The sequence below is a fragment of the Paramormyrops kingsleyae genome, chromosome 6, assembly GCF_048594095.1.
Source record: "Paramormyrops kingsleyae isolate MSU_618 chromosome 6, PKINGS_0.4, whole genome shotgun sequence".
NCBI classification, from domain to species: domain Eukaryota; kingdom Metazoa; phylum Chordata; class Actinopteri; order Osteoglossiformes; family Mormyridae; genus Paramormyrops; species Paramormyrops kingsleyae.
In genome coordinates this window covers 11,693,860-11,721,784 of record NC_132802.1, presented here as the reverse complement: position 1 = coordinate 11,721,784, position 27,925 = coordinate 11,693,860, and the positions used below count along the sequence as shown (strand labels likewise).

The following is a 27,925-nucleotide window of genomic DNA, read 5'->3' as shown; positions in this document are numbered from 1 at the left end:
TTACATTTAACTTTAACAAAAACTGTAAATAAATTCTAAACTTTGGCATTTGCTGAATGGTTAACATTAGCAGGCTATTCCTATGCAACAGTCCACAGAGAACGAAATTTCAGTAAAACTAAAAGCTTGGAAAATCGAAACCTTAAGAACTTAAATCTGACATACCTGACAAAATTAGCTTGATAGACTGTTCATGGCCAAGCAGCCGTGTACAAGCTTAACATTGCTAGTTGCAACACAACGCGTCAACTCAACTTTTGTGAAGCACGTTGACATTAGACAGTAAAGCAGTGGAAAAACATTTTGGGGTGATGAACCACGCTTCACTAACTGTTGACCTAGTCAACAGTACATCCTTGTCTCAACCACTGAGACTGATTTGACTCTGCCATTGGCTGGATGGTCAGTGACCTGCTTTCGACTTGTTCAACACCGGGTGACTGTGGGCAACCCGGACCCTGCTGTGCTTCTTGCTGTCATGTGGCTCCTACCCGCATGAAGGTGAGACTAAGAAAGTATGGAGATGCTGAAGCGAGTGTACTTTACTTCTGATTCTTGTGTGTGTCCCTCCATTCACATTTTAGAGGTCACATAACATGGTGTTCTGCAAAACCCTCTACGTTACACACAAAAGGAAAACATCAAGTGTGTAAGTGCTTTAGTATAAGCAGTTTGAAGCTTTGCCAATCTGCAAACAGCATACACTTATACTTGCACTCCAGCTTGACTGCCTGTTCAAAGTCCCCAATTTTCAGCTTCATGTTCTTTCATTAACTAATTTGTTGTCAAATACTTAAACTAATTGCCCAGTTGCAAAATGAACAGTATGCAGACATCCTTATGAACTACAGAGACACTGCCGTGTGAAATCCCAACATTAATATACAAAGTATTAAGCATAGGATGTGTACAGATACACATACTTAATTTGATGTCTCTGTGGATATAGAATTGGTCATGAATGCATTTCAACCCAGAAATGAGCTGCCACATATAATAATGAACTTTGGGGTTGGTAAGAGTCCCTTGAGCTTTTAAAATGTCATCAAGTGTCTGGACAGAGGTAAAAAAGGACAGCCCGAGTCAACACAGAGTCTTAGCCTTAAAGAAATTTTTACTAGTTTTTATTGTATTTATTGTAATTTTCATATGTATTTTGTATTTGTATTTTTTTGTTCTAAGGAAATGTGTTGTATTTTGGGGCTGTACCCTTGTAATTGTACCTTTTAAGGTACAGCAATGGACTCTGAGGAACATGCCAAAGGTACAAACAGCATTAATGTACCATCAATTTTACAGAAGTGTTCCTCAGAGTCCGTTTCTGTACCTTAAAACGTACAATTAGCAGACCCTTGAGGGTACAGTCCCAGTGACAAGCAAAGGTACAAATTTTTACTCCTTTTTTCTGAGAGTGAAGTGTGTGTGACATTTCTCTCAAGTTTGGAGGAAGATTTTGATCAACCTACAACGCAGGCAGGTGCTGAGCCTCTAAAACTATTTTATAGATCAGCACTACATATACAGTAACGTGCAAATTGTCTTAGGCACTCTAAGGCATTGCGTCTGATTCTGCACCACAACACAATCAGTAACCAAGTGAGCCAAGGCAAATGGAAAGGAAGTTTTACTTTCAATTTTACTGAGAAATTAAGCAAGTCATAGACCTTTTATGTGAAAGCAACTATGAGATATCAAGGTTTTGACTTGGCAAAAGACCAGGCAGAGGGGAAACAGGGATTGATGTCTACAGCTGAGGCATTAGAAGACCTAGAACACGTGATAGAGCACGTGTGTCCACTGCACAGCACGTTTATATGCATTATTCTGAAACACTGCCATCCCAGTGAAAGCGCGTCACCACACTGCACTTCAGTACCCATATGATGGGGTTTATAACTGCTATCTTAATCCATGCGTTCTGGCCAGCCTGTTTTTGGTGATAACAATGCTGTCCTCCAGGTGGAGACAATGCGATTATGTAATTTCATACAGTCGTTTGAACTTCTGACATTGAACAAAGAACATTTCAATATATAATATGCATTATCTATGTATTGTTAGTAAGAGAAATACAATTTTATATAGATGTAACTGGTGTCAGAGAATAGTTAATTTCAACTAAAATCCTGCTTTTATTTAGTTTATGTAACAGTTTTATTTACTTGTACTGTATTTTTGTTTTGTTATTCATTTTTAAAAAGGTGCTTGGTACCGTCGCTTCTTTGGGATTCGCGCGTCTTTCCCCAAGGTGGTCGCGAGCCGGGCTGAGGAGAGGTACGTTTGTTCGGTCGTTTATTTGTCTATCAGTTAATTTCATTAAGAACTAGGGTACAAACTTTAAAAAGTGCTATGATTTTATTGTTAAGTAGATAATGAGTTATTTTTTTTAATCCCGTTCGCTGTTGGAAAAGTGTTTTGCTGTGTACACCGCAAGATAAGGTCATATGTTGGCCGCTTAGTAAGTTAACGGTATAAAATAAAGCGACGGTTGATTTCGTGCTGACCGTTATTTTCATTTGGAAAGGAAAGTGACAGAGACCAAGCAGTAGCCTCAGAAGTGCTGTACATGTGTCTTTTAAACTTTTATTATTCAGAATAAACCCCCCAGTCGACAGAAGGAGTCCGAGTCATCATCTTCTGCTCCATAAACACATACAACGCAGAAAATGTTTAGCCAGTGTCAACTCAGAGTATTGGACACCCGGGCTACATAGATACGTTTTGGGTATAAATACAAGGAGATCAGCAATTACCAGATTTATAGTTAAATACCATTTCACTGTCCGTCTTACTGCGGAGCTTATCAGTGCTGTCAGCTGTTACACTTAGGAATCCTGTAACGTCACCAATGGGATATAGGCTTTGATTAAAAAATATTAATAAAAATAGACGGACAGAATTTTGCCAAGCCTCACGCATCTGGCGTGACACTTTCTGGCTCTCAGGCTCCCGCAAAATTTCTTACGGCAAATCTATATTAGATTATGCACCTAAAATTAGCTGCATCAAAAGCGTTGGTGTAGCATGCAAACCCTACAGTCAGATTTACAAGGTAATAAAATTGTTACACACACGTAAATGAGTGTGCAGTCTTGTCTCGGATTGAAAATCTCACACCAGCCAGCTGACCAAAGTTGGCTACGCTGCACAGGACACCCAGAGCTACATGAAACAGCGAAACACATTAGCAATATGTAAATGTTTGTTGTTGGTGTTTCTTTATTGTATTAATTATGTACTTAATAAATTATTACATTTAGGGAGTTATTTATTCATGTTCGTTCTTGCGCAGCCTTCGAATACGATTTAATTACCATTTACAATTCCCACTTACTCTTCCGTCAGGCAAAAACGAAATCATAAAAGTATCGGTTTGTTGTGCCCTTAAAACAGTTCCTGATACGTCCCACATGCAGCGACTGTGATAGGGAACAACCCCCTGACGTGGTTAGAGACCAAAATGGCGTTGCTTAGATGTGCTCTGCGATCGGGGAAGGTATGTCGAGATGTAAAAGTACACTAAATGTATACTGTCTTATTTTTTAAAGTATTTGGTCTCTGCATAAGCTAAAAGACATTCTTTCAGGATGCAGTTGGCGCTATCTTACGGAGAGAGTTCCACAAGACATCGGCTGCCTCACTACAAGTAAGATAAGATGATGACTGTATTGTGATGATCATATTTTAATTCCTGAAGCAGAGTCAAGCAGTGAGCAGTGTTTTGCAGCACGCTTTGGATCGAAGTTATATTGTCCGTCCGTCACTGTATCTACCTCGTCAAACAATTTCTCCTTAAAAAAAACAACAACAACAACTAAACATCTTGCCTAGTTCACACCCTAACAACTCGTGTGTCCGGTCCAACCTGACTTTTAAAATGATAATAATTCTAGTGAGTTGTAATAGGCTTCTTCAACGGTCATACTGTCATTGGTGATAAACATTATAAAAACTGCTCATGCAAACTGAATAAGGCGTTCAGTATTTTCTGTGTAAGTTAATGCAATATAACCAGCTTTTAAAATTGTAACTAATACAACTGCAAGTTATCTGAGCCACTGTGTACACTTCCGTTTAGATAGGAATGCATTTTCCTCTGAAGAAGGTTTACATTTCTTCTCTTTGGTGTAGATGACAGTGCGAGATGCCCTAAACCAAGCCATGGACGAGGAGCTGGAACGAGATGAGCTAGTATTCCTCCTTGGTGAGGAGGTTGCTCAGTATGATGGGGCGTACAAAGTAAGTCTGGTTAACATAATTGTTGAGTGAGGGGGAACTAACTGTGCATTAAGTATAAGGGTTGTCAGCTCTTTCCATGCTCACACAAGAAATCATGGCAAATATATATTATTCCATTATTAACCTAAAATTAGATACATCAAAAGCATTGGGGTAGTTTGCAAACCCTGCAGACTATTGAAAAGGTAATAAAACTGCCACATACATTAAATGTGTGTGCAAACTTGTCTTGAATTGAAAATTTCATTCCAATCAGCTGAATAAAGTTGGCACCCCTGCATTGGTGCTTGATGGGCATTTAATTTTTATCAGGTTAGCAGGGGTCTGTGGAAGAAATATGGAGACAAGCGCATCGTTGACACTCCTATAACTGAGGTGAGGGAAGCATTTTAAAAGAGATTTAATATGTTTAAAATTCATCAAATCTGCACTACATATTTAATTGAATTCCTTCTACAGATGGGATTCGCAGGGATTGCTGTTGGTGCAGCTATGGTAAGGAAAGTCACTCTTGTATAAATCAAATTTCAAAAGATGTTTTATCTCAGGAAGAACATGTAATAATTTGTGTACTTGAAAATAGTGGCCAGGTCTTTCCACAAATTTTTAAAACGCAAGAGAAGCTCGAGCAGAATCTCCGCCCCTTCTCTGTTGGAAATATCCGGTTATCATTTTCTGTACACTCTTCTTGTATTTTAGGCTGGTCTGAGGCCCATCTGTGAATTCATGACCTTTAACTTCTCTATGCAAGCCATCGACCAAGTCATCAACTCTGCAGCCAAGACATACTACATGTCCGCAGGACTGCAGCCCGTGCCAGTCGTGTTCCGGGGGCCCAATGGAGCCTCGGCCGGGGTGGCGGCCCAGCACTCGCAGTGCTTTGCAGCTTGGTATGGACACTGCCCTGGCCTCAAAGTCATCAGCCCGTGGAACTCTGAGGACGCTAAAGGGCTTCTCAAGTCAGCTATCCGTGATGACAATCCTGGTGAGATCAAACCTACAGTATATTACTCAGAAAATATGTCTACCCTAAATTATTAGATGATATTCACCATTTTAAAGATTGTATTTTGTGTTATGTGACCAGGTATGTAGTTATGTGTATCTTGTCTGTCATCTAGTGGTATTCCTGGAGAATGAGTTGATGTATGGTGTGCCATTTGAGATGTCAGAAGAAGCACAGTCGAAGGATTTCACCATTCCCATTGGAAAAGCAAAAGTGGAGAGACCAGGTTAGAGTAAAACTGGGATCCCAAACTGTTCCATTAGCACAATATTTTAAAAAGGAGAGAACTTCATTGCTCCCCAAGGGAGTAAAGCTTTGTTCTCCAGTAGCATGACAAAAATAAGCCAGCATGATAGTTCCCCACCCCTCCAAAGAAATGGATAAATAACAAGATTATGCATAGTTAAGGTTGGGCAGTACAACTGTGGTAGACACATGTATTGTAAACATGGAGGGTGCCTAATTTAGTGCAGGTGGAAAAATAAAACAGGGAAACAGAGTTGGGTTAGTGTTCTCTAGCCTGGGTGAAGTCAGACTGGAAGCACTGACCAAAAGAATGGCAGTAGGTACACAGGAGGCCCTCAAGCATTGAGTTCTTCTTTTCAGGTAGATGCGCCCATGGCTAAAGATGCTGTTCAGCTATACTACCTCTTGCTTGAGAGGATGGACCTCATAATTCATACCAGTGTACAATTTTGCCACCATTCTACCATCTACCATTGCTTCTAATGTTTACAGACTCATTCTCATACCAGAGCTTTCCTCAAAAACCTACAAGATTCCTTCACCTTGATTGTCATGCTTGTATTCCCCCAGGTGATCACATTACAGTGGTATCTCATTCCCGATATGTGGGGCACTGTCTCGAGGCGGCAGCCATCTTGGCAAAAGAAGGTATTGAATGTGAGGTGAGAGATGCTTTTTAATGGCCCGTTGAGGTCTTTGTGAGAGAAGTATAAAACAAAAAAAAAAAACAATCCCATAAGCCAAGCCTTTGAGAGTGTCACATTTTACATTTACAGCATTTAGCAGACACTCTTATCCAGAGCCATTTTTCTAAATTCAGGAAAGTTGTGGTTAAGGGTCTTGCTCAGGGACCCAATGATGGTAGTGCCAGAAGTGGGACTCTTGGTCCAGAGGCAAGCGTCCTAAGCACTAGACCACCAGCTGCTCATTAGGCTACGGCCCGATGTATGCATAAGTTCAGGCACTCCTGGCCAAATTACATATTCAGTTAATTATGTAAGTGAAAAGTAGCAAACAACACTTAAAAAAACAACATATTTGCAAATGTTAATGCAGAGTTACTTTTTATTTCTTGAACGTCAAAATATAGGAACAAAGAAAATAGTAACTTGTCCAGTGATGCTGAATTTTTTTAGGTAGGTCCCTGACCCTAATTAACTCATTAGGCCTTAATTGCCATTATGAGTTATCGTGTATATATATATATATATATATATATATATATATATATATATATATATATATATGCAGTATTATATAGATTACAAATTGATTCTTTTCCCCAGCAGAAAGGGTACAATGATTTCTTTCCATCACCTTTTGAAATTATTTTGAGCAAAATTTAATGTAAACTAAAATTGCAAACCATTTAATCTTAGTTCCAGCTATTTTAAACTGAGAAAAAATCAAGGGACCTACATTATCTTTTCCTTTTTATACAAATGTTTCTAATTTATTGTTTTATTTTGGAAATCCCACTAATAAAAGATATTTGGGAAATGTTCTGCATTAAAACTGACAGCTTTTTCAAACTGGTTTTTTGGCGTTTATTCTAGTGATGTTCCAGTAAAGAAGATTTCTGACCGATAACGATAGCTGATTATTTTGAAAACTGACACCGATATCGCATGCTTGGGAGGTTCTGCTTAAATAAGTTTAAAGGGACACTCCACTGAAATAAATTAAAAAATAAATTAATTACATTCCAAAAATTTGAAAAAGTATTTATTTGGTAAGAAAACACTGACTGTCATGCAACAGCTCCAGAGCACTATATTTTATAACTATATACATCTTATATATTTATAATATCTACAACAGAGAAGGGCTGATCATCGAGTGTGATAAACTCTGTAATTTTCAAAGTAATATCTTCTGATTTTGCACTTTCTGTAATTAATTTTCTTTTGCTATCAAATGCTTGCATTACTGACGGTAGTACCGTACGATTTATTTTTCAGAAACTCTTCATACTCTTCACTGTCTCGCAAGTTGAGCAGTCTAATTTGTTGTGTTGATATCCTCCTCCTGAAATTCTAGCAGAGCAATGGGCCTCATTCACCAACCGTTCTTATGAACAAATTTGTTCTTAAACCCCACATACGCACTTTTTTATGAAGATTCTGACATTCACCAATGTTTTCTTATCTGAATTTGTTCTTCGCTAAGAACAGAATCTATGCACACTCAAGACCATTCATACGCACCTTTTAGTAATGAGTAATGAGTTTGTTCAAAAGAATCGGTTATAGCAGTTTTGTTCATTCTACAGTTCATAAAGTGATAGTATTTGAATAATTTATAAAAGTAAAATATAAAAAATAATTATAAAGTGTAAAAATTATTTTCATGGTAGTAACAGTGATCATGCGGATTATAAATAGGTCTGTTTTATGTTTTGATTATGATGGCCTCCTTTCGTACAAAGAAGAAGTGGATTAACATGGACGTAATCCAGTGTTATGCCCCAACAAACGACAGTGAAGAGGAGGGGAAAGAAGACTGTTACAGCAGACTGTTGACCATCATACAAGGGAGGCCAAAGAAAAACATCATCATAGTGATGGGTGATTTTAACGCCAAGATAGGCAGCGACAACCGGGGCTATGAGGAGATTATGGAGCAGCAGGGCTTAGGAGAAATGAACGAAAACAGGGAGAGATTCGCTGAACTGGGTGCCACAAGCAACTTGGTTATCGGAGGAAGTGTCTTCCATCATAGAAGGATACACAAGGCAACTTGGGTTTCACCAGATCTATCGACGGAAAATCAAATTGATCATGTGTGCATCACGAGGAAGTTTCGCCGCGCACTTCAGGATGTACGCGTCAGGAGAGGAGCAGACATTGGTTCAGACCACCACCTCCTGGTCGCCCGACTGAAGCTGAAGCTAAAGAGAAACTGGATAAGACAGTCTAGTCAACGCCAGCGTTATAACACCACCGCGCTGAAAGACAAGAAACAAGAATAATTCAAGATCACCCTTTCCAATAAGTTCCAGGTTTTAGAAGAACTACCAGAAGAGGAGACCATAGAACAGAAGTGGCAGAGACCAAAAAAAGTGATTACATCAACATGCCAAGAAATACTGAACTCCAAATCACACACTCACAAGGAATGTATATCACAAGAGACATTAAAGAAGATTAAAGTAAGAAGAGAAAAGAAGACTGCCATGAACAATAGCAGAACAAGAGCAGCAAAAATCAAAGCACAAGAAGAGGATATGGAAGCCCATAGAAACATTAAACGCAATATCAAGGCAGATAAAAGGAAGTTTATAGAGACATTAGCGATAGAAGCAGAAGAAGCAGCTTATCATGGCAACACAAGAGACCTGTACGCTACTATAAAGAAACTTTCAGGAAAGTTTGCAGAGCCAGAGAGACCAGTCAAAGACAAGGAAGGAAGAGCGATACCAGACGAGGAAGGGCAGAAGAGCAGATGGGTGGAGCATTTCCATTATAGACGATATTCCGTTATAAGCGAGTCCACTATAATGGGATTTTACTGTATTAATACTTCAGCATTACTGAAGTTTTTTTTCCTCTTAGTGCCAAGCGGCTCACATTCTGTGCATTTTCGCCATTCCTTGCACATGGCCCTACAGTCTCATGCCATTTATGGGAAATTGCAGGGCGTTTCCCTATTCTAATTAGGACAAACTGACATGCACTTTGTTACGAAGACGTGGGTTTCACCATTCTTAAGAACAAAGGTGCGAACAATTCTGCTACTTAAGAACACGTCATGAATCCGACGTAGGTTGTTAAATTTTGTAGGAACAAATTTAAGAGAATTCTTAAGAAAATATTGGTGAATGAGGCCCAATGTTTGCAAAATGCATTTCTAACATTGTTTTCGCTGACGTTACAATAATTCCACTCAGCAAACTTTTTCTAACTGGTTAGTCACAGGTGTTATTGGGGGTAAATACCAGCTAATGTTTAAGCATCGCCAATGACTGATTGTTGCTATATCAGCCGATACCGGTCACTGGCTTATACAGTCGGTGCATCTCTTGTTTATAGTCTATACAGTGGTCTTCCCTAACAGAGAGATCCATAGGCTCAATTAGAAATGATTTTCTTTAGCTAGAGTAGGAAAAACATGGATGAAATTCTCCACCAATGTATTCATTAAGGATGCAAATAGGCAACTGAACCACAAAGACTGATAATAAAAGTGTATAAATGTTAAGTACAAATTTCCTAACCCATTAATACATGGAAACTGCCTCTAATAACTGAATTTGTTGCCAACATTTGGTTTCCATTTATATTGCATCATGAAAACTCATGAGCCTTTATTGCGACATTATACTGCAGGGTCAGTTCTTATCCCAGGCCTTTCTGGTATATGTTGGCTTGCCCACTGTTCATGTCCAACCCTCAAAAATTAGTTTAGGATTATGCTGCCAGATTAGCCACCTCCATATTCAGTTGCTGTTGTCCTCTCTCCTACCCTCCCAATTTCAGGTAATTAACCTTCGTACCATTCGGCCTATGGATGTGGAAACCATAGAGACAAGTGTAATGAAAACAAACCACCTGGTGACAGTGGAGGGTGGATGGCCACAGTTTGGTGTTGGAGCAGAGATCTGTGCCATGATCATGGAGGGTAAAACTACATATTTTTCCTGAATGAAATATTCTGTCACGTGAATTAGCTTGGGTAGATTTCTTCAATAAAAATAACAAAATTTAAAATTTGAACAGAAGGAAATGGTACTGCATCCATATGTCTGGTTTTAGCACCACAAGATTCTCTTATGAAGCCAGAGTTTGAAAGTTTCAAAGATTTAATTCTGTTAAATATTTTACTGTACTGAGTGATCAGTTTCATCCAATTGTGTACCTTCCCTGACAACACTTCTGCCTACAAAGCGGATATTGCCTCTTATGAAAGCTATTGAAACTTTTAATGTCAACTAGAAATCCAGCCCTTGAGAGAGATATGCTGAGCTGGTTTTTCCCTCTGCTTTGGCTAATAATTGTTATTTAAATAACTATTTGGATAGAAAGTCACTTTACCAAAGGTAAATCAAACCACAACTGTAATTTATTTTCAATACGGTAGGACCACAGCTCTTATGTGCTTCCCAGTCCACACTATACAGTAGATGTACAAGAGGCTGTAAGAGACTGTTGACTGGTTAGTGGCAAAATGCATGAAGTACTTCAGGTTCTCAAGCAGTGGCTCCTTAGGATTGTGTCAAAAATTTAGTTTGAAAAGTTGTGTATAGAGTTTTAATAGTGTTAAGGTGATGATACACAGGGCAACTTGACAGATCTCGAACGTTTGATTTAATCTTTGTTGAAAAATGTCTAAATCAAATTCAGAATACTGCCATAAATATTTATAGGCACTCTTCTGCTAGATCTAAGTAAAACTTGTATTTTTCAGCCTTGGTCTGTTTTTTAAGAATAGAGAGGCTGCATTTATGACTTGTAATAATCTTTATTTATACTTTGTGCCTCTTTACTTTCAGGGCCGGCTTTCAATTATTTGGATGCACCCGCTGTGCGCGTGACTGGTGTGGACATCCCCATGCCTTACGCAAAGATTTTGGAGGACAACAGTGTACCTCAGATCAAAGACATCATTTTTTCTGTGAAAAAGACACTGAATGTCTAGTTGGTTATTGAATTCCTCACCCTCCCTACCCTCCGGTATAAGCATAGGCTCTTTATCCTCATGACAACAAAACTGCATTAATGCTCTGTTTGCTAAATGCTTGAAACATATTTTTTTCCATCTCAGTATAAGAACAGTGTATAGAAAGCTCTGATCTTGCATACTCCCTCCTCATCACTGCTTATTATTTATTAGTCCATAATGCAAAGTTAAACACACAATTTTCATTTGCCAATTGCTTTTGTCCAAAGTGACTTCTTTAAGAGCACACATTTTAAGTGTATCAGAATAAAATAAGAGGTTATAAATCCACAAACAGGGACAATCTAAGTACAACCTATTAAGTGTTGACTTGCTTCCCATACTTTATGGAGAGCTAATCATAAAATAAGGTATATAGGTGCATATTTAGACATTTGTATTGCTTAATAATATACAGTTATACAAATTAAGCAGTATAAATGACCACAGATTGCAAACAGGTAGTTTAACTCTGTGTTAAGTAAATGGGTAGCCACTAGGAAAATGCTGTACTGGAAAAAGTAGTCTTCATTGCTTAGGGCCCTTGTGCTTATATCGTGCAGTATCAGCAGGCTTTACACATTCATTGATGAACATTACATGCTAATAGATAGGAAAATTTTCACAGTTTTTATCCTGTTACCGGCAATATCTCTCGCTGAAACTTTTTGTTCTGTGTATTTTGGGAAAAATATAAGGTTACATTTTTAACCCATGTGTGCTTCATTTGTGTGCTTAAAATCTTTAACAAATGACAGAATGTCAAAATGAGGAAATTACTAGACAGATCTGTACTGGCCTTGCTTTAATTGGCAACTGCTTTTAATTTAAATATGGATGTTTGGGCCTCAACATAAGAATTTCAATATATTACGCCGTAAGAAAACTACAACCGGAAGTACCTTTCTGGTGCAATGCCGAAAAACTCGGTCAGTCTGCAGTCCGCCACATAGTCTTTCCACTTGCCCCGTAAATAGTGTAACTCCGGGTTAGTAGCTTGTTGTCCTCATATTGCTACGACCCGAGAGCCGGGCGGAGTTCTTTATTCAGCCTGTCGGCCAACTTGCTGATCGCTGAACGTATCCAAACCCTATAGACTTGAATGGCCCGACTGCCATGCCATATGGACCAAAGTGCGGTATTGTTTTCAAAGGGTGACTAATGCAGCTGCATAATTCGACTAAGAAGGTAAGCGAGTAAACTATGATTAAGCTCTTTTTCTTTATTGCTCGGGTACTTATATGTGCACTCGGTTGCCTAGAGCTATATCTTGCTTTGTATCCTCGGTAGGTAAGCTACTGTAGCTAGCTAGTTAATGCTGGTAATATTGTATACACGCCATGGCTGCATCATCCGGCTGGCCAGTTACACTGGTATATTGCATTGTCTCTTAAGTCTGAAAACCGCTGCTGCGCGTTTGCGGTTTTAAAATCGAGGCATGCAAACGTGGTAAACCCTGTTTCATGCAATGTATCACCCGTAGAGAGTGTAAGCAATCAGTTGACTGGGAAAGCCAACATTTGTCGCAGTAATACCTAAGCCAATTAGAGGTCAGAGTGCCCAGAAATGTCACATCATCCAGCAGTTTATAACCAGATTGTCTGAAATGCATCTCAAATATCTAATGACCGTTTCCTGAAACATTAAGAAAGCCACATCATTTGGATTGAGGCAGTCTTCATTTATTTGGAGTGAAGTTTATCGATTTTAGATCGCTGCTCCTGAAGTATTACTGTTTCACTGTTTCGTCAATTGCAGCTCCCGTTTGTCGAATTAGGAGATCAGTCTCTTAGCAGTTAATATTTTTTGTATTGAAAGAAAGGTCTTTAACCTCGCTGAGTTGGCAGTATACATCTGTCGGCATTATGAGTCGGGTGACCTCTGTTGTGTCTTTGATAATCTTTGTAGTTATATAATAACATATATATAAATACGTAATTATTATGTGTCAAAATATGCTTGTTTAAGTGCAAAGTATGTAAGGAAGGCTTATATATGTGATACTTTAGCGGTTGAATTTTATTCTTCTGTTTATGCAAGTGATATTCTCAGCTGTGAACAGGCCTTCCCCAACCTGTGACGGCCCAGTGAAGCCAGCAGTGATGCATATGGATAATGGAGACTGGGGATGCATGGTTAGTGGAAGAGGGGAGGCTCGCACGTACTGGAAAGCATTAATGTAATCCCTTTTGATTGTCTGTTGACTCGTTTTACTTCTTTAATGTATATGTGATATACATAATTTGATTTTACTATGTATATTCTGAGCATTTGCAATATTTAAACCACGGTAAAGTGGTTATCCTTTGTCTACAACAATACTGGTTCCATTTTAAGTTTCATAATGAGTTTTCAGTGATAATGGTAGTTATCCTGTGATTAATAAGACTCATAGTTTGAATAGGTACCAAACTTAGTAGTTGTCTGGTGGTCATAAAACATAAAGTACCTTTTCAGGAAAGTATGTATCGGGTGTTAATGCTTGCTTTCTTATTGCTTGTTTAGTTCATAGCTTATAAACCACCCCCAACCCATTTGTGTATTGTGTTTACATCTTGTACTAATTTTGGTAACATTTGGAACTGCAAATATTTAATTCATGTCCTTTGATATTCTGTCACTTCTGAGATCCAGAATGAAAATAATTAGTTGATATGTATCTTCCATCCACTCACTCTGGTCGGGGTTGTAGGAGGCCTGAAGCCTATCCCAGGCAGCACAGGGCAAGGCAGAGATGCACCCTGGGCAGGGTGCCAGTCCATCACAGGGTGCACATTTACTCACACAATGGGGAAAATTGGAAGTGCCAGTTAACTTAACTGCATGTATTTGAATTGTGGGAGTAAACAGACAAAACCTGCACAGCACAAGGAAAATGGCCAGCATCTGCTCACACAGAACAAAGGCTGGATTCAGTCCCCCCATCCGTGGAGGTGTGAGGCAACAGTACTGCCAGCCAAGCCACTGAGCTGCCCCATTGAATTTTTCTGCATTCCAGTTCCAGAGTTTGCCAAAAGCTGGAGTTATATGTGTACAGCTCTGTAATGATTACTGTGTGTATATGGCCTTCTTTCCTTTTTCAGATGACTGATCCAGTTACTCTGAATGTTGGTGGTCACCTGTACACCACCTCACTGTCCACTCTGCAGCGGTACCCTGACTCAATGCTGGGGGCCATGTTCCGCGGAGATTTCCCTTCTGCTCGAGATGCCCATGGCAACTACTTCATTGACCGTGACGGACCTCTCTTTCGTTATGTCCTGAACTTTCTGCGTACATCTGAACTCACTCTTCCCGTGGACTTCAAAGAGACAGACCTCCTACGCAAAGAGGCTGATTTCTACCAGATTGAGCCTCTGATCCAGTGTCTAAATGATCCCAAACCTCTTCACCCACTGGACACATTTGAGCAGGTAGTGGAGCTGTCCAGTACACGTAAACTGTCAAAGTACTCCAACCCAGTAGCAGTCATCATTACCCAGCTGACCATTACCACCAAGGTACATTCCCTTCTGGAGGGTATTGCCAACAACTTCACCAAGTGGAATAAGCATATGATGGACACCAGGGACTGCCAGGTGTCTTTCACTTTCGGACCATGTGACTACCACCAGGAAGTATCTCTTAGAGTCCATCTCATGGACTTCATTACTAAGCAAGGCTTTGTCATACGGAATACTAGGGTGCATCACATGAGTGAACGGGCCAATGAGAATACAGTGGAACATCACTGGACATTCTGCAGACTTGCTCGCAAGGTTGAGGATTAAAGGACTAGGCTGACAATAAAATAGTACCAGTGTCTGTTGTACTGTATTTACTGACTTTGTTAAAAATGAAAAAGAATTGCATCACATGATTTTACATACGGTACAACGACACACATAGAAATCATTTTAGAAATCATTATAGAAGTTCTTGTTTTTGTAAAGAGACCCCACAAACATTTCAGTAGAACTTAAATGTTACAGTAAATGTTAAATATTGAAATGGAATTAACAGCAATAACTTTTATATGGTTATCGAAAAACTTTTTAAAATAAAGCAGTTTTCCATTCAGTATGGTTTTTATAGGCTTTTTTAAAGTCTAAATTTTGTTTGTGGTAATGTGTTTTGTATTAATTGTATTAGTACTTGTGGCCTTGCCATATATTGTGTTATTGTGATAATTTAAAAAATGACCGTGGCAAGGAATATAACAGATATATTCCAGGACGAAGTCAAAAGTGTTTTCCTCTGAATCACCTTTTGTGCTATACTTGTTAGAATATGAGTCATTATGATATGCAGAATATCTTGAAGTATGTAGGAATTGCAGTTTAGTTATAGTCAGGATTGTAAAAGTGACTTTTCATCAATGGCAGTGGCTGTAACTTTCTGTCCCCTGTATAGGGAAACTGTCACATTTTTGTGAACTAATTGCTTCCATATGTTCATAATTTCTTATTTAGAAACATACCAATAAAGGAACAGTTTTTTTATGTAAGTATAGCTGAATTTGCAATTGGATTATGGAACATCACATGGCTGCATCTCAAAATAAATGTGTAGATCGATGCAGACTTATTGGTTCTTGTATTATGAACAATATCAAAAGTAATACCTGGAATTTAAAGGCTATTTTGCCTATGAAACAGTATTTTATAGGCATCTTAAGCTATAGTAAGTGGCACGTGTATCGTGAAGTCTGCGATTTGTCTGTGTTAAGTATTTATGTCAATAAAAGAAGCATTTTGTGGGTATATCGAATATACACTAGATACTGATGTAATATTTCATATTTGCAAAAATAGGTTATATGATGTGACTATGTTTAACAGAACTCAAAATGATCAAAGTATATTTTAATATTCACAGTTGTTTTTTTCACTGAATACAAGCATACTAGTTTGCATATTTAATGCGGTATCAATAAAAAAAAAATCAATGGGCAAAATCTTTTTATACTGTCAATTATTGCAGCAAATATTAACTAGTTACATCACAAAGTTACAGTTACTATGAATGCTAACAGATATTCAATTTGGAAAACAAGACCAAAGATCAGATTCGGATTTATTGGCCAAGTATGTTACACCACACAAGGAATTTGGTTCCAACCAGTGCTGTCTCTCAAGTTAAACAATATATTGACAATGAACATACACTATATGGAACAATGTATTAGAACACCAGGTCATTACACCCACAGGAACTTCTATGACATTGTATTCTAAATCTATAAGCATCATTATGGAGTTGGTCCTCCCTTTGCAGCCATAACAGCTGCCACTCTTCTGGGAAGGCTTTCCGCAAGACTTCGGAGTGTGTCTGTGGGAATTTTTGCCCATTCATCCAGAAGAGCATTTGTGAGGTCAGGCACTTATGCTGGACTTGAAGGCCTGGCTCACAATCTCTGTTCTAGTTCATTCTAAAGGAATTTGATGGGGTTGAGGTCAGCGTAGAATTTTTCAAAATGTCTTGGTATACTGAAGCATGAAGAGTTCCGTTCAATGGATCTAAAGGGCCTGTCCCTCCTCCACCAAACTGTACAGGTGGCACAATGCAGTCAGGCAGGTTCCATTCTTCTGGCATCTGCCAAACCCAGACTCATCCATCATCAAACTGCCTCACAAAGAATCGTGATTTGTCATTCGACGGAACACATTTCCACTGCTCCAGAGTCCAGTGGCAGCGTGCTTTACACCACTCCATCTGATGCTTGGCATTGCGTTTGGTGGTGTGAGGCTTGCATGCGGCTACTCGGCCATGGAAGCCCATTCCATGAATCTCCCCACTGACAGTTTCTGTGCTGTGGTTAATGCTACAGGAATTTTGGAATTCTGCAGTTATTGAGTCAAGACAGCATTAGCAACTTTTATACACTATGTGCCTCAGAGGGACCCTGCTCTGTTACTTTACGTGGCCTGCCACTTCTGAGTTTCTGTTGTTCCTAAACACTTCCACTTTGCAACAATACCACATACATTTGACAATGGAATATCTAGCAGGGAAGAAATTTCATGAACTGACTTATTGCAGCTGTGGCATCCATTGACAGTACTATGCTTGAATTCACAGTTGTGCTGTGGCAATGGGTTTGAATGAAACACCTAAGAGATGAAGAGATTCAATTACTAAGAAGACAGACAATACACAATATACAAGCCATACAGAGATTAAACACAAAACAAATGATATACATAAAGTGCCAAAAGTAACGGTGATCATTATGTATGGAAATGAGATTGTACAATACAATATTTGTAGATGTGAGGCAGGGTGTAAAGACAAGAGTAGCTGTGGCCCAGCAGATGATACTGGTCAGCTATTTATGAGGCTGATGAGGGAAGAAACGGCTCCTGTGTCTGTTCATTTTGGTATACAGGGTTCTGTTACATCTTCTGAAGGGGACAAGCTGAAAAAGACTTCTCCAGCATGTGAGGAAACTGCAATGATTTTCCCTGCCTATATCCTGGTTCTTGAAGAGTTCAAGTCCTGGAGGGTGGGCAGAGGAACACCAATGGTTTTTTTGTGCTGTCCCTATTGTTTGCTGCAGTCTGTTTGTGTCCTGTTTGGTGGTTGCTCCAAACCAGACTGTGATGGATGTACACAGGACAATTGTCCTTCTCCGCAGATAGTACATCCTCTGCTGGGCCTTTTTGAGGATGGAGTTGATGCTGGTCTCCCACTTGAGGTCTTGGGAAATGATGATTCGTAGAAACCTGAAGGTCTCCACAGGTGACTCAAGGACTCAGGGATATTTTGTGGATGGACAGTGCTGAGGAGTATCTCCTAAAATCCACTACATAAATATCTCTTTTCGATGATAAAGTTCACTGGCTGAAAAAAAAGTAACCATTTGAATTTAAATCAGCAAGTACTTAAGAGCTAATGACTGGATCATTATTACAGCTCAGCAACATTATGCAGCAATAAAGTGAAGTCAGCTGCGTACCGGAATCTACTGAATGGCCAGGTTATCCCATCAATTGATTTTTTCCATTCCTAATGGCATGGGCATTTTCCAGGATGAGAATGCCAAGATTCATTGGGCTCAAATTGTGAAAGAGTGGCTCAGGGAGCATGAGGAATCATTTTCACACATGATTTGGCCACCACAGAGTCTTGAACTTAACCCCGTTGAAAGTCATTGAGATGTGTTGAAGAAGATTTTACATGGTTCAACACACCTATCATCAACACAATGAGAAATGAATGCAAATCTAGATGGAAAAAAAATGTTGAGATGTTGTATAAGCACATAGAAACAATGCCATGATGAATGTGCACCATAATCAAAGTTAAAAGCAGTCAAATTAAATATAAAAATGTGCAACCTTTTTTAGGTCAGGCAGAGTAAAGACAGTACAAAGTAACACCTGAACTGAAATACAATTTAATTTCAAACAATTCTGAAAATTAAGCAGAAATTACATTCAAATACAGAATCATATACAGTATATGTCCTCTTAAATTTTTAAATCAAAAACTATTATTTTATGTTTCAAATTTTTTCCTAACCCAGAGTTAACTTTGCTTAACCATGGATAACACAACCTACAAAAATCATCGTGAATAAATGCTTCATGTCTATCATAAAAGAGCTGCTTCATAATTCCAGAAGAGAGTCTGCTATCAAAGTCACCCTGAATAAAATAAAAAGCAATAATTCCATCCATCTTCCTTCTAGAGCTTATCCAAGGCACCAAAGACCATGGTATATCCTGGATGGAGAGAGGTAAGGAACATGCACTGATGCAGTGTGTTGCCACACCCATCGCATGATAAACCACCTCAGGGAGAGCCTGTGTGCAGCACCACACCAGTCCAAATGGACCAGTGTGAGTTTTCCCCCCCCAGTGGCTGGAGTGCCAATCCTGCCACCAACCCCCAAAGTTTTCCCTCTAAATTAGAGGACCTCCTTATAGGGCTGGATGTAGATTAACATCATACCCAGGATGAAACAACTGCAGGATAAGGGTCTTGCTCTGAGAGTAGAATCACTCGGGGCATTCACAGGATTTGAACCAGCAACCTCCCAGTTGTCAGTACAGATCCCTAACCTTAGAGCCGCCACTCCACTCTAGATCTATCCATACTGGATGGGATGGTAAACAAAGAAAAAACTAAATGCCAAAGCAGTGCCCAATCTCTTCCCCTTGTGATGCATTGCTCAGCTGTTTGGCTAATGATGCAATTGTGATGAAGCAGTTTCAAGCTACCCCATAAGTTTCAAGTTCACCTTTACTACTGCAGCAAGCATTCACATCAATAAAATACATTTACGAATGTTCTTTAAAGTGTGTTTAATTAATTATTTTTAAAATATGAATAATATATTGATCATATGGCCCACTTTGGGGACCCCTTACCCATGTTAGCCTAGGGCCTCCAGAGAAGTTGTTTCCACCCCTGGCTGCCACTGTGTGGCACTGCTGCAATTTTGGTGCAATTTGTCTCAAAATTTGAGGACTTCCAGGTTTCCGCCGTAGAAAGTTTGATAAAAATCTGTGAAATTCATTTTGAGTTGTTTCTCTAAAGAGCTAAGTATCTGCAGTGGAAGCGGTGGCAGACCAATCCCAAAAATATATATATGTATATAAATGTATGTATTCCCTATCTGCGATTTTGAAGGGGTCTGGAGATTCAACATAGGATGACATTAGATTTTGTTCTTGAATTCCTAAAAAAATTACCAAAGAATTTTAGATCATGGCATATTTTTTTTTTTGTTTACAGCGAGGAATTATAAAATTACATGCAGCAATAACATTTTTAATGATTTTGTCTCAACCGGAAGGACATGAGAGAGGGACCATCAACAAACAGATTGGTGCTTTGTGAAGTTAGAGCTCAATTGGACTCAAAACAGTTAATAAAAGGAAAACCAAAGGGAGTATGAGTCATCAAACCAAAAAAGGAGTGTGATTCAGAAAGGTGTGGAACACAGAGATAGCCTAGGACTGGGTACTGACAAGACAAAAGTAAACGACTGGACAGGAACCTATATACACATATCACAATTGACAAACCAAAGACAGTTGTAAAGAGTTGACACATTAGGTCAGAAAAAATTACAGGATTATGGGATTATGGGATGGCCAGAACCTGCTAGTCAAATGGGACATGATGGAGGTCATGACAGCTTCTGATATTCTTCCCAATTTAACTTTTTTGTCACCATTATGTGAAAATTGAGAAATAAAATTTCTGATCTTTGCATCAACATACAGGTATGGTTTAATAATGGTATCCACAAAACAGAAGACATCACAGATATATATGTATATACGTATATATTTCTGTGTCTGTGTGTGTGTGTATATATATATATATATTTCTGTGTGTGTGTGTGTATATATATATATACTGTATATATATACATATATATATATATATATATATATATATATATATATATATATATATATATATATATATATATATATACACACACACACACACACACACACAGCTCTGGAAGAAATTAAGAAACCACAGAAAATTTTTTAGTTTAACTCATTGCTCAATTTATTGGTATGCTTCTGTGTAAAATACACATTATTTGTATACTCCAACCTGGCTCTCTGGTTCTCTGTTTCTCATTGATGAAGGGCTTCTGCCTTGCTTTATGGAATGTCAGTCCTGCCTCTAGGCGCCTGTTACGCACTTGTCCTAGCCGTGCACTTCACATCATTTAATGTTTACCATTCTTTTTGAAGGTCACTTTATGTCATCATCTGATTCATGAGGGACTGTTGGATAAGTTGACGGCCTGGCATTGGAACATTGTTGCTGCCCTCTACCTGGCTAGTTTATGGTCATTCCCAGTGTCTTCTGCTTCACATTGTTCTTCACATTGGGGGGCAGCGTGTGGCTCAGTGGGCTAAGCCTGTGTGCCTGTAATCAGAAGGTCACCAGTTCACACCCAGCCTCAGCATGTCTATAGGTCCTTAAGGAAGGCCCTTATCCCCCCCCCAAGTTCCCTGGGTGCCCCAACAGGTGGCTGCCCTTTACAACCAGCATACTCTACAAAGAGCAAAGCTGAGGGAGGCATAAAGACAACTTCAATAAAGTACAGTGGTACCTCAGAACTCAAATTTAATCCATTCAGAACTCCAGATCAAATCCTAAAAAGTTCAAGTTCTGATCAAATTTTCCCCATAAGAAATAATGGAAAACCAATTGGTTCCCAGTATTCTGAAATTTTTTCCTACCTAAAATGTCTGTTATTTTGTCCTACCTTGTGATAATATCCTACCAGCATAAACATCTGCTCCCCTCTCTAAGGGTGGTACAGTAGGACATTATGATAGATGTAAACACTTCATAAATATCGGCTCCCCTCCATGTTAAGGGTGGTAGGACATTATTATAGACATAAACAGGAAACAGGAAATTTGAACATATTACTCCCATCCCCAAATCACTTCATTGGCTCCCTGTTTCTTCCCGGATCGAGTACAAAATTCTTCTGTTAACCCATAAATGTATTTTTGGCCTGGCACCTTCATATCTTCAAGATTTGATGAGTTTGCAAACCTCCAACCGCACCCTCAGATCATCAGGTAGTATGCTACTTCAAGTTCCCTCTACTAAGCTGTGTACTATGGGAGGTCGAGCTTTTTGCTCTGTTGCCCCACAGCTATGGAACCATCTTCCTGTCCAGCTGCGAGTTACACAGAACCTGGACTCCTTCAAAGCAAATTTGAAGACTTTTTTTTATTTAGGAAAGCATACAACTGCTGAGATATCATATTTAGTAGTTGTGATATTTTTAGATTTTATGGATGTTTTTAACTTTGTTGTTTTTAATGTGGCACTTTGAGATTTTGTTCATGAAAAGTGCGTTATAAATAAAATGTATTATTATTATTATTATTATTATTATAAACACTCCATAAATATCTGCTCCCTTCCATGTGTAGGGTGGTAGGATATTATTATAGACATAAACACTCCATAAATATCTGCTCCCCTCTCTGTTAAGGGTGGTAGGACATTATTATAGACGTAAACACTCTGTAAATATCTGCTCCCCTCCATGTTTAGGGTGGTAGGATATTATTATAGACATAAGCACTCCATAAATATCTGCTCCCCTCCATGTTTAGGGTGGTAGGAGATTATTATAGACATAAACACTCCACAAATATCTGCAGAAACTGCGTGATGCAATCCTATCAGCATGAACCAGAATCTCACACAAATTCTTCCATCATCTTCTGGAATCCATGCCATGAATATTCTGAGAACAAAGAGAGCTCCTACCCAGTATTAGAATAATGTTCCTAATCAAGTGCTCAGTGAGTGTATATGATAGTAATGATACTTCGTTCAACACTGCACAAAAACAATTACAGTGGTACCTCAGAACTCGAACTTAATCTGTTCAGAGCTCCGGATCGAATCCTAAAAAGTTCGAGTTCTGATCGAATTTTTCCCATAAGAAATAATGGAAAACCAATTAATTGGTTCCCAGCCCCAAAAAGTTACACCGAAATATGTTTTTTTTAAGCAGTTAAACACAAAATGAACCAGATAAAACAAGAAGAGCATACACTGTACTAAATCTAGCACAATTATCAAAACAGTAATTTTTAAAGTAAGAAAATAAATGTATCCAAACAATGTGTACAGTTAAAATAAAACAATGTGTCCTGCCCCAATCGTCCGCTCCTTCCGTGTGCCACGCCCCCTCGTTAACCCCGTGTGGAATCCCTGTGTGATCAGCTGTCCATCTGCATTTTGCCTGCCTTACCTGTAATTAAACCCCGTATTCCCTGATACCCTGACGTCTGCGCCTTTGTCTCCGTTCCGTCCCCGCTGGGCACGACAATATTATTATAATTAAATGTATTAATAGTTTATTATTAATATTGAAATAATTAATAAGAAATCTTTATTTTTAAATGTAATTTATTATATAATAAATCATGTTACTGTCTATCATTGTCTATATGTATTTTTACTGTCTAAAAATATGTATTCAGCTAGTGTAAACATGCAGGATGCCATCACAGCGAATGTGAGGCTGAGACTGAAGCACTACCCTTTGTTTCCAGTGAGAGACGTGCGGCGTGACTCATTTTCCCGCACGTACAAGTTATCTTACGTCGGCCTTCACCGTTTGACTTCTGAGATTCAGAACGAGTTTTTTTTTTTTCGAACTGGTTGGTTCGACTTCGAGTTCTAATGAGTTCGAGAACTGAGGTACCACTGTATTTATTATTATGTACTTTGGTCTTAGAAATTTTGGGCCTGGAAGCAACCTGCCACTCAGTTTCGCCTTCTACCTGCAGAGCCAGAATTAAACCAGGATTTAACAATGCAGATGCTTACAAAATATGTAGTGGTCTCTTAATTTTTTGTAGCGCTGTATATAGTGTAGGGGGTTGTGTGGCTCTGTGTGTTGTGAATCTGTACCTGTCTCTGGCAAGCAGTGTATAATAATATCACTGTTGGACGCTTAACCCAGAAAACTGTTACAGGGGTGCCAGAAAAATCGTACCCCAAGCATTACTCTCATAGGCAGGGGCGTCGTAGTAGGGGGAAAAAGGGGACTGAGTTACCAGGGCCCCATGTGGGGGGAGGGCCCCTAAAGAATCTGGAATTTTATTTTCCTTTAAATATTAATATTATTCAAAGATCACAATAAATGTTGCTAACTAATAAACATGTAATTTTTGTGGGAAAATAAATCGGTTGACGGATTGAATTGTGTCCCAGCTTACAGTGCCTGAGGACAAGCACCCTCACCCCTTGCAATGGTTTAGTCTTCACCGGGCTTTTTAACTAGGCGCATTTAATTTAGCGGTCATTCTGTTGAAACAGCTGAATCCGTGCTGGAAAATGATGCCAAAGAAAGCTAAATCTGGTTTTCAAAAAAGAAAAGAGAGGCAGGAAAGAAACAAAAAAAGAAATGAGGGAAAGCAACTGCGTACAAACTTTTTCCCCAAGAAAGGTGAGCCCAAATGTGAAAGCAAATGGCCTACATTAAATGAACTATGATTATTAAACACTTCAATACCACCGCGAAATTACACATAGCTTAACATGATGTAGTCTAGATAAGTCTAAATATTTTTTTTGTTTGCTTAACCACCTGGGTTCCACGGCATCGTCGGCGATGCCACGTATCTTTCTCGTCTATTTCAGTTTATATCTCGCTGAAATGTTCCAGTAGAATCATGGAAAAAAACGCTGGCTAAATCTGTAATCTGTCTTTTTTCCAAAACGTCCATTGTCGGAGGTATTTAAAGTTTTTAAAATTAGGTTAAATCGGCAAAAAGTAAACCATGTCACCTTTGTTTTACCTGCATGGGGGCGTGAAGATCGCTATTCACATTCTAAACAGCCGCACTTCCGCGTATCCCAGTGGGCACTAACTGGGATATAAATTTCAGTGTTTAGCTTTTAACATAAGAACATAAGAACTATACAAACGAGAGGAGGCCATTCGGCCCATCTAGCTCGCTTGGGGAGAACTTAACTAATAGCTCAGAGTTGTTAAAATCTTATCTAGCTCTGATTTAAAGGAACCCAAGGATTCAGCTTGCACTACGTTATCAGGAAGACTATTCCATACTCTGACTACACGCTGTGTAAAGAAGTGCTTCCTTAAATCCAGTTTGAAATGTTCTCCTGCTAATTTCCACCTATGGCCACGAGTTCTTGTATTTGAACTAATGCTGAAGTAACTATTCGGTTGAACAACATCCAAACCTGTTAGAATCTTATAGACCTGGATCATGTCCCCCCTCAGTCTCCTTTGCTTGAGGCTGAACAGATTTAGCTCAAATAACCTTTCCTCGTATGACATTCCTCTAAGACCAGGAATCATTCTTGTGGCCCTACGCTGCACCTTTTCTAAGGCCGCTATGTCCTTTTTAAGATATGGTGACCAAACCTGCACACAATATTCAAGGTGAGGTCTCACCAAGGAATTGTATAATCTTAGCATTACCTCCCTTGACTTAAACTCCACACACCTGGAGATATACCCCAACATCCTATTAGCCTTTTTTATTGCTTCCCCGTACTGGCGAGAATGAGACATGGAAGCATCAACATACACACCAAGGTCTTTCTCATAATCAGCTACCTTTATTTCAGTAGGTCCCATAAAATACCTGTACTTTATATTTCTGCTCCCTACATGGAGTACCTTACATTTGTCTATGTTAAATTTCATCTGCCAGGTGTCAGCACAGTCACTAATTAAATTAAGATCCCGCTGTAGCTGCTGAGCCGGTAGTTCAGTATCTGCTACGCCACCCACCTTGGTGTCATCTGCAAATTTCACCAGTTTACTGTATATATTGGTGTCTATATCATTTATGTAAATTAGGAACAATAGTGGTCCTAAAATTGAACCCTGCGGTACCCCACTATGAACGCAGGCCCACTGTGACATTGAGCCTCTTATAACTACTCGCTGCTTCCTATCCGTTAACCAGTTATCAATCCAGGTCGCTACAGTTCCTAAAATACCTGTCGCTCTCTCTCACAAGAGCCTCTTGTGGGGGACAACATCAAAAGCCTTTTGCCCATTGCCATTTTTCAGTGTTTTCTTTTTGCCCTTTTTTAATAAAAAATGACTAGTGAATCAAGTTTTGTTTATCTTTCATTATAAATATAGTAGTTTGTCAATGTGGAAATCTGAAATGGCATTTTTCTTTTATGTAATAATAATAAATAGGCTACTTGATAAAAAGCTGCTCTCTTCAGCCAAATGCAAAAGTGTTCAATTTTCATGCAGGCCTATGATGTTAGGCTACCTTTGGTGACATTTCCTGTTATAGCTTTCAATCATTCTGCAAATAAAACCAAATTCCAGTGAAGTCTTGTGTGATTAGGCTGTTTTTTTTTTTTTGGGGGGGGCATGGGCACTGTTTCTGCATAGGGCCCAGAATTTGGTGCTACGCCCCTGCTCATAGGACAAGATAGGATATGCAAAAGCTAAAGGATTTACATATACAGTGGTACATCAGTTCTCAAACTCATTAGAACTCGAATTTCTTAAAAATTGAACTAACCAGTTCGAAAAAAAAATACCTAGAACTCGATCTGAATCTCAGAAGTCAAACCATGAATGCCGGCCTAAGTTAACTTGTACGTGTAGGGAAATGAGTCACGCAGCACATCTCTCAGCAGAAACAAAGGGTAAAGCTTCAGTCTCAGCCTCGCATTCGCTGTGATAGCATCGTGCATGTTTACACTAGCTGAATACATATATTTAGACAGTAAAAATACATTTAGACAATGATAGACAGTAACAGTAATTATTATTATATAATAAAATACATTTAAAAATAAAGATTTCTTATTCATTATTTTAATATTAATAATAAACCATTAATACATTTAATTATAATAATATTGTCATGCCAAGCGGAGATGGAACGGAGACAAAAGCGCAGATGTCAGGGTATCGGGGAATATGGGGTTTAATTACAGGTAAGGCAGGCAAAACACAGACAGACAATACAGTGACCGGACTGGGGAAACAAACTGAAACGTGGACGAAATACACAGGACTAATGACAACAACCAGAAACAGCTGATCACGCCGGGATTCCATATGGGGTTAACGAGGGGGCGTGGCACATGAACGATCGGGGCAGGACATGTTTTTTTTTTTAATTTTACACATTGTTTGGATACATTTATTTTCTTACTTTACAAATTACTGTTTTGATAAATGTGCTTAGATGTGTTTAGTACAGTACATGCTCTTCTTGTTTTATCCGATTCATTTTGTGTTTAAATGCTAAAAAAATAAAAAACATATTTAGGTATATTTTTGGGGGCTGAGAACAAATTGGTTTTCCATTATTTCTTATAGGGAAAATTCAATCAGAACCCGAACTTTTTAGGATTCGATCTGGAGCTCTGAACGGAATAAGTTCGAGTTCTGAGGTACCACTGTAATTGTTTTTGTGCAGTGTTGAATGAAGTATCATTACTATCATATACACTCACTGAGCACTTGATTAGGAACATTATTCTAATACTTGGTAGGAGCTCTCTTTGTTCTCAGATATTAATGGCATGGATTCCCGAAGATGATGGAAGAATTTGTTTGAGATTCTGGTTCATGCTGATAGGATTGCCTCACAATTTCTGTAGATTTGTCTACCACTGCCCAAAGACACTCTATTAGATTCAGATCTAGTGACTGAGAAGACTACTGAAGAACACCATTTGGAGATCACTTTTATTTTGTGACATGGTGAATTCTCATGCTGGAAGCAGGCCTTAGAAGGGCAAATTGTGGTCATGAAGAGGTGCATATGGCTAGCAACAATACTAAAAAAGCCTGTTGTAGTCAGTTGATGATCAATTGGTGTTAACAGACCTAAAGTGTGCCAAAAACCATGGATTCCCTCTGTTGATGCTAAATACTGGCCATACCTTCTGTGTGCCTCAAAAAAAAAATCAAGATTCATCAAACCAGACTATGTTTCTGTTGCGACCACGCTCCAGGTGAGCGAGCAGTGAACAGGGAAGCAGGTTCCGGACACACGGAAGTCCAGCAAACGGGGTTTATTGCAGGCATAGGTACAAAGACACAGTAGACGTCAATGACAGATCTGGGAAACGGATGAAGACGTGGACTGAAATACATTAAACAAGCCGAAAATAACATGAAACAGCTGGGAACAATCAGGGTAGTACACGTGGTTAATGAGGAGGATTGGACGAGCTGGGTGTGACAGAACCCCCCCCCAAAGGCACACACTCCAAGTGCATCCCAGGGGAGGTGACGGACGAGACCAGGGGCACGGGACC

General features: G+C 39.0%; 2 protein-coding genes across 5 annotated transcripts; both read left to right on the top strand.

Moving 5' to 3' along the window:
- Window positions 1-2,201: 2,201 nt before the first annotated feature.
- Window positions 2,202-11,860, top strand: LOC111855770 (pyruvate dehydrogenase E1 component subunit beta, mitochondrial). The gene is made up of 11 exons (XM_023835126.2): window positions 2,202-2,274; window positions 3,394-3,496; window positions 3,587-3,646; window positions 4,132-4,239; window positions 4,552-4,614; window positions 4,699-4,734; window positions 4,939-5,224; window positions 5,361-5,471; window positions 6,062-6,153; window positions 9,970-10,111; window positions 10,983-11,860. Exons 2-11 carry the CDS (start codon window positions 3,461-3,463, stop codon window positions 11,126-11,128), a joined length of 1,080 nt encoding a protein of 359 aa, XP_023690894.1. The 5' UTR covers window positions 2,202-2,274; window positions 3,394-3,460; the 3' UTR covers window positions 11,129-11,860.
- A 153-nt stretch (window positions 11,861-12,013) lies between these two features.
- On the top strand, window positions 12,014-15,891 carry LOC111855772 (BTB/POZ domain-containing protein KCTD6). Of its 4 annotated transcripts, none has more exons than XM_023835128.2 (3): window positions 12,014-12,337; window positions 13,202-13,284; window positions 14,233-15,891. In XM_023835128.2, exons 2-3 carry the CDS (start codon window positions 13,252-13,254, stop codon window positions 14,917-14,919), a joined length of 720 nt encoding a protein of 239 aa, XP_023690896.1. In that variant the 5' UTR covers window positions 12,014-12,337; window positions 13,202-13,251; the 3' UTR covers window positions 14,920-15,891. The 4 variants fall into 4 exon arrangements, with proteins under 4 accessions (XP_023690896.1, XP_023690895.1, XP_023690898.1 ...); XM_023835127.2 differs by having other exon boundaries at window positions 13,190-13,284; XM_023835130.2 differs by having other exon boundaries at window positions 13,190-13,328.
- Window positions 15,892-27,925: the final 12,034 nt, after the last annotated feature.

Bases quoted from the DNA above. Each gene is read 5' to 3' on its own strand.
- LOC111855770 (XM_023835126.2), top strand. From the start codon at position 3,461: ATGGCGTTGCTTAGATGTGCTCTGCGATCGGGGAAG. The intron at 3,647-4,131 runs GTAAGATAAGAT...TCTTTGGTGTAG, and splicing joins CATCGGCTGCCTCACTACAA to ATGACAGTGCGAGATGCCCT. The intron at 4,735-4,938 runs GTAAGGAAAGTC...CTTGTATTTTAG, and splicing joins TTGCTGTTGGTGCAGCTATG to GCTGGTCTGAGGCCCATCTG.
- LOC111855772 (XM_023835128.2), top strand. From the start codon at position 13,252: ATGCATATGGATAATGGAGACTGGGGATGCATG. The intron at 13,285-14,232 runs GTTAGTGGAAGA...TTCCTTTTTCAG, and splicing joins ATGGAGACTGGGGATGCATG to ATGACTGATCCAGTTACTCT.